The sequence below is a fragment of the Hyperolius riggenbachi genome, chromosome 7, assembly GCF_040937935.1.
Source record: "Hyperolius riggenbachi isolate aHypRig1 chromosome 7, aHypRig1.pri, whole genome shotgun sequence".
NCBI lineage: Eukaryota > Metazoa > Chordata > Amphibia > Anura > Hyperoliidae > Hyperolius > Hyperolius riggenbachi.
In genome coordinates this window covers 114762758-114775456 of record NC_090652.1, presented here as the reverse complement: position 1 = coordinate 114775456, position 12699 = coordinate 114762758, and the positions used below count along the sequence as shown (strand labels likewise).

Sequence of the window (12699 nt, the reverse complement as noted above, 5' to 3'; positions counted from 1 at the left end):
GAAAATGTCAGATCGCGTCCAATCCGCAAATCTGATTGGCATGTGATTTAGTGTGAAGGGTTACCTCCCATTTTTTGGGAATTTGACTTCAGCAGGGTGATGGAGGAGTTTCTGCAAAGCACCACTGAGGGTTGACTACCGGAAGGTATAGGATCACAGTGGTGTTTGTAACTCCCCTCTCCAGGATTTGGATGCTAGCAGCCAGTCATCAGAGGCTCTCGGTCCCTCAGCTGAGAGATCACATGACAGATGCAATCTTGCCATAGGGGTAAGGTGCCACCTGGAGGACATGAGGAAGAATTGCAGCACTGGATCCTGGGGAGGTGAGTAATGTTATAGGTATGTCCCCACGTTTGCAAGAAGACCCGTCCTGGGGTCGCAGATCTAAACAGGCTGACAGCGGAAGACTGCAGAGGACTGGAGCTGCGGGGAGGGACAAAGTGACTTGTAGAGGCTGGAAGAAGCCCCAGCTACGAAAAGTTTCTAGTGCTCACTATGCATGTCTGTTTTTTTTTTTTTTTTTTTGAGCTTTTTTTCCCGGCAGCGTTTGTGTACACACGCTTGCCACAATGCAAGTACATCTCTGTACTCTCATCCAAAGACTACATCTCCCAGCATGCAATGCAGTGGGAGTACATGCACAACACTACCAGGAAAATGAAAATGTAGCACTCCGGGGGGAACATGGGGCTTTCCATCGGGACGAGAGGCCACAAGAGATGCCCCCTTGGGTAAGAACGTTCACCTCCGGTCCCAACGGCATACCATTCAAAGCCTCCCTTGTTGAGTTGGTCTAGTTTTCAATGATGCTCAGTTCATTTTAAAAGGAATCCAAAGTGTGAGACCTGTGGAAGCTGCCATCGTTTGTTTGTTAATTTTTTATTTTTTTTAAACAATACCAGTTGCCTGGCAGCCCTGCTGATCTCTCTGGCCAGTAGGGTCTAGAGCACACACCTGAAACAAGCATGCATCTTATCTCGTCAGATTTGTTAGACCTCTGATCTGCATGCTTGTTTGGGGTCTATGGCTTCATAGTCAGCGGATCAACAGAACAGATGGGCAATGTTCATCCTTTAAAAGGAAATGAACATTTCAGCCTTCATATCCCTCTCCCGTCGAGTTCCCTTTAAGACCTCAGTAATGGTGTACCTGCTTTAACTTGCTTTACCCCTGTTAAAATGCCAGATTGTCTCTATTTACAGTACAGAACGGAGTCACCACTAGTCTGTACTGTTTGCAGATCTTATCGACACACTTTGAAACTGTTCCCACAGATTCACCAGAACATTTTTTCAAACTGATTGGCGCACATTTTGTGTGCCCTATGAAAGCTTAGTGTAAAGGTACATTCTTCTGTTGTGAATCTTTCACCAAAATGTCCAATAGTATGGACTAGATAGGATGTGCAGTGTGTCATTTTGCCATATTTGGTGGCAATCTATAAATATATAACCAGCTTTACTTTATATGGTACCTGTTCCTTCCAGGGTCCCTTCAAAGTTTGGGAGAAAATGCCACTGCTGTTGTGCGCGTGCAAGCGCTCCCATACCTTTCCTGCGTGCACTCATTTAAATGAATAAATTAGCAGTCATTCACATGTAAAACAGAAGTTCAACAGTTTAAAAAATAAATAAATTTAGTGACTGTAGCCTAGCAATGTATCTGTACAGCACTGTGCGCCTTTGCAATCGGATCCAATTGCTACAAACCCACGAGTTGGCGATAATGGTACACCACAGTCCCAACTAGTAATGAAATATGGCATGTAGGGTATTCTTTGAACCGGAACAAGATAACTGTTTTGAAGTGTTTGTAACTTTCTCAAGTGCCACAGTTTTAAAACGGTGTAAAACGGAAAAATGTTGTTCTGCATTTATGCCCAAGTACTTTTTTATAGAAAGTCTACAATTAAAGCCTTGGTAACAAAAATATCCAAAGAAAGCCTAGATTGTCCTATAAAAAAAAGTGTATTACTTTGATGGCAAGTAATTGGGGGGGGGGGGGGGGGGGAGAGTTATTGTGACACAGCTGATTTGCCAAAATTGTCAGGAATCTTAAGAGGTAAAACCACGGAATGCAAAATGGTTACATAGACGCGCTTTAGAGTTCTGCCACAGCTTTAGCTGGATATGAGATGTGTTTAAAGGGAACCTAAACTGAGAAGGATATGAATTTTTTTTTTTTTTTTTTTTTTTTTTTTAATACCTGTTGCCTGACTCTCCTGCTGATCCTGTGTTTCTAATACTTTCAGCCACAGCCCCTCAACAAACATGCACATCAGGGGCTCTGACTGTAGTCAGACTGGATTAGCTGCATGCTTATTTCAGGTGTGCTTCAGCCACTACTGCAGCCAAAGAGATCAGCAGGACTGCCAGGCAACTGGTATTGTTTAAAAGGAAGCATCCGTATCCCTCTGTTAAGGTTACCTTTTAAGGACTGCTGGGGAAGAGCCTTTTTCCTGCCACAATATTCTACAGTAACTGATCAGATTGCGGTTGAAGTCCTAGCTGTACAGTGTAAAACATGCAAGCCTTGTGGCTGAGGAAAAAAACCTATATATGTTTTTTTTTTTTTTTATTAACACTTTTTTTTTTTTTTCTTCAGGTGCCAGTTAAACATGTTTACAGAGTGCTGCAGTGTCAGGAAGAGGAGCTCACGCAGATGGTCTCCACAATGTCAGATGGCTGGAAGTTTGAGCAGGTAAGAAAAGCAGCCGAATGTTCTAATGTGCTATGCATAGGATTTCTCAAGTCATTCATAGGTCCCCCTGATTGTTCTGGATTAGATTTCAAATCCATTATCCTGCTACAAATCTTCCCTGCAAACTATCCACTCTCATTGCTGGTAAATGCAGTAGGTTCTCTGGCAGTTTGGGATCTTCAGAACACCCTCATGGTATGTGTGAGCCTCAGACCTTTGTAGGGATCAAGTGTTCAAGTGTGCCTTGGGAGATATAGGGCCCCGTTTGGCTTTATGTAACGGTGTATTTTACTGTAGGGATTACAATAAGGTATACTCTGATTTTGTAGCATTCCAAGGACTCCTCCATTTAGTTTGGCGCAAAGAATTGTGCTAAAAGTGTGTTAATGGTTGTGTAGGGTTAAAATGTAACAAGACTGACTAGTCTAATCATGTTGTGTGCTAGTCCTTCAGAGCGCTTTCATACATACAGGGACTGTATGGCTTACTCCTCATTCTCCAGGCACACGGTTATGGCTAGAATGGCCTGCAACAGAGCATTTCTAATGCTATAGTGTACAGAAATGGTCAAAACTTTTGAGATTGACACCAATACTGGTTTACTCAGTTTGCAAATCATCTGATTATTCTTCATAACATTCTGGAGTACATACAAATTGCCATCATAACAGAAGTAGAAAAATCCTCCTTTTGACATGAAAATGGACACATTTCCCAAAAAAAATCTCCACTGCGTTTCAGCCTTGCCACAAAAGCACCTGCTGAGATTTCTCGTTAACACAGGTGAGACTGAACACAAGGCTGAAGATCATTCAGTCCTGTTAGTGGAGTTAAAATGGCAGACTGGATGCTTTAAAAGGGTGATGCTTGAAATCCTCCCTCTGCCAACCATGGTTGCCTACAAGAAAATGGTATGCAGTCATTTTGTTGCATAAAAAGGGCTTCACAGGCTGCTGGCTGCTACAAAACTTCATCCAATTAATTAATATAGTTGAAACACTTCAAGGAGAGGGTGAATGGTTGTGAAGGCTTCAGGGCACCCAAGAAAGCCCAGCAAGTACCAGGACCAATTTTCTAAAGATGATTCAGCTGCAGGATCGGGTTGCCATTAGTGTAAAATTTTGATCAGAAATGGCAGCAAGCAGCCGTGAGTGCATCTGCACACATTGATGCAAAGACTTTTGGAGGATGGCCTGGTGTCAGGAAGGAGCGCAAAGACTACTTTTTTTTTTTTTTTTCAAAGGCTGCAAAAAGTACAGGCATTGGGCTGCTAAGGACTGGAGTAATTTTTTTGGTTTTGGATGAAGCCCCTTTCCGAGTTTGTCCAGAGAAGAAAAGCTGAATGCTACAACAGTCCTGTTTCATGCCAATGGTATAGCATCATGGGACAATTTTTGAGTTGCTTCTCATCCAAGGGAGCAGACTTGTTCAGTTTTGCTTAAGAACACAGCCATGAATAAAGAATGGTACCATAATGTCCTCCAACAGCAACTTCAACAAAATGTTATTGGCTGGTTGGATAAACAATGGACTTGCGGCGTGGTGCTCCATCATACCTGAAGAGGCAAAGTGCAAACAAAGTAGCTTGGTAAAGAAAACATTGAAATTTTGGGTCTATGGTCAGAAAAAGCCAGACATTCATCCAGTTGAGAACTTCTGGTCAGTCCTCGAGGTGGTAGGCAAACCAATCCCCAAACTCAAAGCATTGATTATGAAAGAATGGGTTGCCATCTGTCAGAATTTTGCCCAGAAGTTGGCAGCATTCCAGGGTGAATTGCAGAGGTCTTGAAATTAGACCAAAACTACACATTTAGGCCGGATCTATACTAGAAGCGCTTTTGTGAGCGCTTAGGTTTGATCGCTTCCATTCACGTTCATTAAAATCGCGGTAAAAATTGCCGCAAAATATTCGACCGCTGTGATATTTTTTTTTACATTATCTTTACCACAATTTTAATAAAAATGAATGGGAGAAATTATTTATTTATTTTTTTTTAACTCTGCAAGCGCTCACAAAAGCGTTTCTAGTGTGGATCCAGCCTTAGACTTTTTGCATAAGCCTCATCTAATTTTCCATAAAAGCCCTTAATACTTAAGAAATGATTACAATTCTACTGTAATATACCACAGAAATAACTGTCAAAGGTCTAGAAACACTGAAGCAGCAATTGCCGTATTTGCAGTAAGACTGTTCTTTACAAGCAGACTTCTAAGTGCTGGGAGGGAGATGCTTGCTAGTCCCTTGTTGTATTGTAGCTGGCAGGTTAACAGAAACCATGTCAAACTGTCGAGAATAAGTATTACTTTGACTGCTGTATATTTTTTATGGTGAGATATGCTCTGTCCAGTGTGGTTACTATGTGTTTGCTGTGGTTGCAGTTTGTCAGCGTAGGCTCCATGTATGGATGCGGGCGGGATCATCAGTCAGAGTTTCTGCTCATTGTTTCGAGGGAAGTGAAAGGGGAGGAGACCAGCCGGCAGAAATTCAGCAGCGAGGTGTGTCCAATACTGCACACTGCTCTCCCAGTCTTCCTTTCTGTTTTTATACCTCTTTTTTATTATACCTCTTATGTACACATGCATGGCCTTATGTACTGTGCTGCTAACTGTGAGTAGACGTTCAGTGGGAGACCAGCATGTTTTATGTGTTGCTGAAATTGCTAATGCTGACCTCGCTATGCTTGGGTATGGCTCCTCCTCCTTTTCATCCCATGTTCTGTCTTCTGTATGAAGATGGTGTGTAATGTTTTCCTGTTTGTTAATCTCTCTTCGTTAAGTTAAGTGTTAGTGTCAATGTCAGTAATGCTGTATACTAGCATTATTGGTTGTAGCAATTGCCAGTAATGCTGTATACTGGCATTATTGGTGGTTGCACCTTGTTAAGATGCTGGCATGACAATCTTCATGTGCACTAGAGCATGGGCAATGAGATGAAAATACTTCTGAGTGGATACCAATTTTATGTAAATTTACCAAGCTTGAAAATGCATATGCAGTATTTGACTGATCCATTTCTGAAGCTGTATGAAATATGCATAACCTTGGAATTTGCACCATCTCTAGTGTGTACAGCACTATAAATATAGGCTCAAACTGCTCTTAAACTATTAAGTTTGCTTGAAAAATTTGCTTCTAAAATGTTCCCTGCGTGGGTGGTTTTGTTCCCTTATTTCGCTTTTTTTTTTTTTTTTTTTTTTTTTTTTTTCTCTTTGGCATTGGTTTAATTGACTTGCAGAACCCAATAGAAATAACTCTAAACTATAAACCTTTCACTGAACAGGAAATGATGATCTTAATTGCACTGCTAAAGTTGAGGGAATATCTACAGCTGATTACTTTTCTCAATGGCTCTGGTCCAGGATATTACCAGACCTAGACAATCTAGCTTGCTTGGCTGCTTTACCCATTAGCATGGTCCATGATATTGGTCAGTTTAGGAGCTTAAAGGCCCATACACACGTCGGATTTCCGCGAACGACTGGTCGTTTGACCGTCCCATCGTTCGCCCGCTAAATCCGGCGTGTGTACAGGCTGTCGTTCGCTTGATAAGGGCGAGTTTGAGCGATCCGCCGGGTGGATCGCTCAAACTCACCCTTATCAAGCGAACAGCCTGTACACACGCCCGATTTAGCGGGCGAACAACGGGACGTTCAAACGACCCGTCCGCGGAAATCCGACGTGTATGGGCCTTTAGGCTATAAAGTAGGTAGGTAGGTAGGTAGGTAGGTAGGTGCAGGCTTGGCTTAGAACTTAGACGTACACCTGAAATTAGAGGGATATGGAGGCTGCCATATTTATTTATACCAGTGACAATAACCGTTGCCTGGTGTCCTGTTGATCTCTTTGGCTGCAGGAGTATCTGGATCACACACCTAAAACAAGCATGCAGCCAATCCAGTCTGACTTCAGTCAGACCCTGAACAAGCATGCAGATCAGATGCTCTAAGGCTATAAAAGTATTAGAGGCTTAGGATCAGCAGAACAGCCAGGCAATTTGCATTATTTGAAAAAAATCTTGCAGCCTCCATATTTCACGTTAGGTGTCCTTCAAAGTAATGTATAGGGAAGATTAATGAGAAGCACAATTCAAAATTGATGCAGAATTGTGAAAATAATGCTAATTCCTGCAACTTGAAAAGGTGCTGATCAGATGCAGCTGAGATGGATTTGACAGAATAAGGGTTGAAACGACTATATTCCAGTCACTCCACAGAGTATGAGCAGTGCTGGACCAGGACTAGCCAGTCCTGCTGGCAACACACAGTGAAGAAGGTCCGCACAATGCGAAGATGGGATTTGCTTGGTTAATTTTTAAGCTGAATAAATTGGCTTTCAAAAATGCATAATTCTGCATAAACTTGAAATTCCTTACTTTTAATTAACCATCCCTAGTAATGTATTAGGAAAGCCCAGTGGCCAACCATTTTGAGCTGATCTGGTTTCCTCCTAGGGAATAATCAGACTGGCTTTATCATTGAAATATAAAGTATCTAGACTCCAAGAAAAATTGTTTGGCTTCTGATGGAGACAATCTGGTTCTAACCACTTTCCATTAAACTTTGAACAGCCCCCTTTTTATTTCAGTCCATTATTTCACCGGAATTTGCCAACCTTTAACATTCCTTGCTTTTATCTGCAGAGACATTGCTGCCTTGCTGATTGCATGGTTCTTATTGGGCGTGGCAGGGATTTCTTCAGGTGGTTACAGGAAACAGTCCTGTATAGCTGAATATTAATGAATAAATATTGGCGTTTCCGGGGCTAGTCAAGCCTGACTAGCACATCAACTGTTAAAGATAAAACATATATAACCTAAACGGTAATCCCGAGTCGGGCTCTGGATGGAAAGCCGCAGAACAGGGGGGTAATCCCCATGCCTGAGTGAGTTTCATGCAGGAGCTGCTGCAGACATCTGTTTTTCTTCTGGTTTTTAGGGTCTAAAAGTTTTTGTGAAAAAGGTTTCCAGATTTATTAGTATTAGTAGTAGTATTATTATTATTATTATTATTATTATTATTTAGTATTTACATAGTGCCGACATATTACGCAGCGCTGTACAGTGTATATATATCTTGTCACTAACTGTCCCTCAAAGGAGCTCACAATCTAATCCCTACCATTGCCATATCTCTATTATGTAGTGTAAGTACTGTAGTCTAGGGCCAATTTTTAGAGGTAGCCAATTAACTTATCTGTATGTTTTTGGAATGTGGGAGGAAACCGGAGTGCCCGGAGGAAAACCACGCAGACACGGAGAGAACATACAAACTCTTTGCAGATAGTGCCCTGGCTGGGATTCAAACCAGGGACCCAGCGCTGCAAGGCGAGAGAGCTGACCACTACGCCACCGTTCTGCCCCAAGATTTAATGTCTAAAAGCCATAATGCCAGGGAGGTTAATTTGCCAGTGAGTGATTGTCTCATGTAGTAGCCTTAAAGGGAAGGTTCAGGGAGGGGATTAAAAAAATAAAAATAAATTTCCACTTACCTGGGGCTTCCTCCAGCCCGTGGCAGGCAGGAGGTGCCCTCGCCGCCGCTCCGCAGGCTCCCGGACGTCCACCGGGCTGTACTGCGCAGTCCGATGACGTCAGCGCGCCGGCGTGGGACGCAGAAGTCCCAGGAAATGGAGCGCAGAAGAGCCCGACCTGGCAGCTGGCCTGGCCAGGTCGGGTACCGGAGACCACCGGGAGCCGGCGGAGCGGCGGCGAGGGCACCTGCTGCCTGCTACGGGCTGGAGGAAGCCCCAGGTAAGTGGAAATTTATTTTTATTTTTTTAATCCCCCTCCCTGAACCTTCCCTTTAAAGTGAAACTTTATAAGTGAATATAAACAGAGCTAAACCATTGTACCTATCCTACTCAAATGATTTTTAAATATCCCACACTTTTATGGTTATAAAATTTAAGTCTATTTTTATTTTCTGTCAGATGTCTAGTTCTCTGCCAGGAAAGTATCTTATGGCTGTAAATCCTTATCAGTGAGGGACTCTATAGTCCAGCTGGAGAAAAACCATCAGTTGCATACCTGAATGTTAATGCTTTCAGACAGCGAGCAAAGTGTGTGTGTGTGTGTGTGTGTGTGTGTGTGTGTGTCTCTCCCCTTTTTAAAGAGAAACCGTAACCAAGTATTGAACTTCATCCCAATCAGTAGCTGATATCCCCCTTTCCCATGAGAAATCTCTTCCTTTTCTCATATAGACCTTCAGGTGGCTCTGTATAGTTGATATTGTGGTGAAACCCCTCCCACAGTGTCAGCACCAGGGTGCTGACATTTCCCAATGCAGCAAGGCTCCCACAGTGTGATAACCGCTGTTTCCAACTGCCAAAAGTGCATAATTTCTTTTCTCAGACATCACCTGCCAGCAGTAAAAATGTTGCCATGTGATAAACTCCCAGCCTTACATAACTTGTGGTTTATGATCCTGTTGTCACCATGTAGAATGTCTCATACCTGCTACCCACAGCAGTAGCATTCCAAAAGTGGTCCTAAGCCATTATCCACAGCCACATATTTTTAAAATGTGTGCAGATGCACTAAGCTAACTTCAGAAGCAGGTTTTTTCCTCCCAAATGGAATAAAGCCAAGTGGATTGGCAGGAAAACTGAGCAATCAGCATTGTTTAAAAGTAATGGACAGCCTCCATATCCCTCTTACTATAGTTATTTTAAAGTGAACCCGAGGTGAGTGGGATATGGAAGCTGACCTGTTTGTTTTCTTTAAAGCAGTAGTATTAGCCATACTATGCCAAGGAAACAAACACCTATGCAGATAAATACTTGATCTACTTGCATAACGTTCACTGAAATCAAAACGTGGACAGTACAATACATGTTATATAGTAAATGAAGAGAATTCTATTCCTGGTGGGGGCCATGTCTTTTGCCCACAGCTGAGGCTAAATCCTGATGTCATTACTGCCCTTTACTTTTTTTTTCTCCTCCAATCGCTGATTCGCCTCAGCCTTGCTTGTAAACACAAGTGAGTAGGGGGATCGGGTTTCAGATAGGCAGCTGGCAGGAAAATAAAGGTAAGAGGAGGAATATATTATAGATTAAAATAAGCCCAAGCATGCAAGTGTTTGGCACTGACTACTAATGGGCCAGTGCTCCTTAACCCTCCTGGCGGTAACCCCGAACGCAGTAAGCAGTGCAGGAGGATTTCTCAGGCCCTGCTGGGCCGATTTGCAGGGTGGGGGGGATTTAAAAATAAAAATTAAGATAAAAAAAAAACTGCACACCCCTCTGGCGGTTCACCTCCCATTAATTAGCCTATATTTTATCACTACTTATCACAATGAACTGATCTATATCTTGTTTTTTTTCACCACCAATTAGGCTTTCTTGCTAAGAGCCACTTTACTGTAAATGCATTTTAACAGGAAGAATAAGAAAAACGGAAACCATTCATTATTTCTGTTTTCAGCCATTATAGTTTTAAAATACATGCCTCCATAATTAAAACTCACATATTGTATTTGCCCATTTGTCCCGGTTATTACACCGTTTAAATTATGTCCCTATCACAATGTATGGCGACAATATTTTATTTTGAAATAATGGTGCATTTTTTCCATTTTGCATCCATCACTATTTACAAGTTTAAAATAAAAAAATAGAAATATTTCATCTTTACATTGATATTTAAAGTTTAGACCCTTAGATAAATATTTACTTTTTTTTTTTTTTTTTTTTAAACCTTTTATTTGGGTATTTTTGGGAAGGTGGGATGTAAAGTCATTTTTTTCTGTATAGGTATTTATTTATTTTTTTACATTTTGTTATGGATTTACTTTTTGGCCATGAGATGGCAGCCATGAGTTTGTTTAAATGACGTCACTCTAAGTGTAACCTGTACGCTTAGAGGGACGCTAGAGCCAGCAAAAGCGAAGCTTTTTCTGCAGGGGAGAGGAATCGGTGATCGGGCACTATAGCCAGATTCACTGATTGCCTGGCTAACGAGCCGCGGGAGCGCACACTCGATCGGCCGCGGGAGCACGCGCACATGGCCTCCTGGACGTAGCTAGTACGTCCAGGAGGTGAAAGTAGTTCATAGACCGCCAGGAGGGTTAAGTATGTGATAACTCCAAATCATAACAGCAGAAAGTTTTGAATGCAGGATTAGCGTCTTTATCACTTAATACACTCAGACCAGTTGCTGTTGAAATTTGATTACGGTGACACTCCCGCTTTAAAGGAACACCGAGCACCTTTCATGGGTATGTCTTTAAGTCTCCGACCAGTACAGCAAAGTACTTAAAGATGCATACCTTTCTGTAGCTTGTGCTCTCCTCTTTCATTCAATGCCTGAATGCCCATTCTACACCAAATAGTTTTCATTTCATTTAAACTTAAAAATTGTGGCTGCCATCTTGGCTGTTATAACTTCTGGGTCACCCCTGTCTTCTCTTAGAGCAGTGGTTCCCAACCTTTTCCGGCCCGGGGAACACTGTCTGACGAAATTTTTCTCCGGGGAACGGGGGGGGGGGGGGGGGGGCGATGCGGCCCCCGGTTGTTTGCGCAACCCCCGGTTGTTTGCGCGACCTAGTGGACAGTGCCGTGCGCAGCAGGCTATTGGGGGGGGGGGGGGGGGCTGGGGTGCGGCTGCATAGCTAGCTTAGTTGCCCCAGTGTAGGGAGTTTAGTTGCCTCAGTATAGCTAGTATAGTGCCCCAGTATAGCCAGCATAGTGCCCCAGTATAGCCCCCCAGTATAGCTAGTATAGTGCCCCAGTATAGCTAGTATAGTGCCCCAGTATAGCTAGTATAGTGCCCCAGTATAGCCAGCATAGTGCCCCAGTATAGCTAGCATAGTGCCCCAGTATAGCTAGTATAGTGCCCCAGTATAGCTAGTATAGTGCCCCAGTATAGCTAGTATAGTGCCCCAGTATAGCTAGTATAGTGCCCCAGTATAGCCAGCATAGTGCCCCAGTATAGCCCCCAGTATAGCTAGTATAGTGCCCCAGTATAGCCAGCATAGTGCCCCAGTATAGCCCCCCAGTATAGCTAGTATAGTGCCCCAGTATAGCTAGTATAGTGCCCCAGTATAGCTAGTATAGTGCCCTCCCGCCCGTCCCCGCGGCCGCCGCTGTTACCTTAACAGCTGCCGCTCTCCCCTCTCCGGCGCATGTGTTTATTCTAGCAGTGTATCTCCGGCTGCTCTGTGTGATGCGGAAGGAAGCAGGGCAGCGGCTTCCTGTAACGGCGATATGTATCGCTGTTACTATGGTAACCGAGCCCTGCCTCCTTCCGCATCACACAGAGCAGCCGGAGATACGCTGCTAGAATAAACACATGCGCTGGAGAGGGGAGAGCGGCCGCTGCTAAGGTAATAACAGCGGCGGCCGCGGGGACGGGCGGGAGGGGGAGAAGACGGCACACCAGGCAACGTTCCGCGGCACACTAGTGTGCCGCAGAACACTGGTTGAAAAACACTGTCTTAGAGAAGTGCATCACTGAATGAAGCAGGAAGAGGAAGTGACACGCATGGCCATGGCAAGGGGCTCCTCCAGACATGGCATGACTTTGTTGGAAGTCGTCTGGTTTAAAGCCATGCCCATGAGAGGCGCTCTGAGTCCCTTTAATGCTGGGCATACACTGCTCGATTCTCCCGCTCGATCATTTCGCCGCTCGATTCCGCAGTCAATTCTCATCTTCCATTCGTGTTTCTTATCTTTTTTTCCATTGTGTTCAATGCGAAATCCAGCGGCGAAACGATCAGGCGGGAGATCTGACATATCTGAAATGTCTATTAATGGCTCAGAATCGAGCAGTGTATTCCCAGCATAAGATAATGCACAATGCCTGGCTGTCCTGCTGATACGCTGCCTCTAATACTTTAAGCCATAGACCCTGAACAAGCATGCCGATCAGATGTCTATGACAAATCTGACACTATTAGCTGTATGCTTCTTTCAAGATTGTGATTTATGCTCTACTGCCCAGAAAGATTAGCAGGGCTGCCAGGCAACTGGTATTGGTTTATAAGGAAACTAATATGGCAGCTT

General features: G+C 43.5%; 1 protein-coding gene across 4 annotated transcripts in view; it reads left to right on the top strand.

The window, feature by feature from the left end:
• Positions 1-12699, top strand: part of LOC137524552 (BTB/POZ domain-containing protein KCTD5) — a 70786-nt gene that overhangs the window by 45580 nt on the left and 12507 nt on the right. For 2 of the 4 annotated variants that reach the window (XM_068244549.1, XM_068244550.1), the window contains exons 4-5: positions 2605-2700; positions 5080-5196. In XM_068244549.1, the coding sequence (XP_068100650.1) occupies positions 2605-2700; positions 5080-5196 (213 nt within the window). The remainder of the gene's footprint in view (positions 1-2604; positions 2701-5079; positions 5197-12699) is intronic. The other 2 variants (XM_068244551.1, XM_068244552.1) reach the window with 1 other exon arrangement.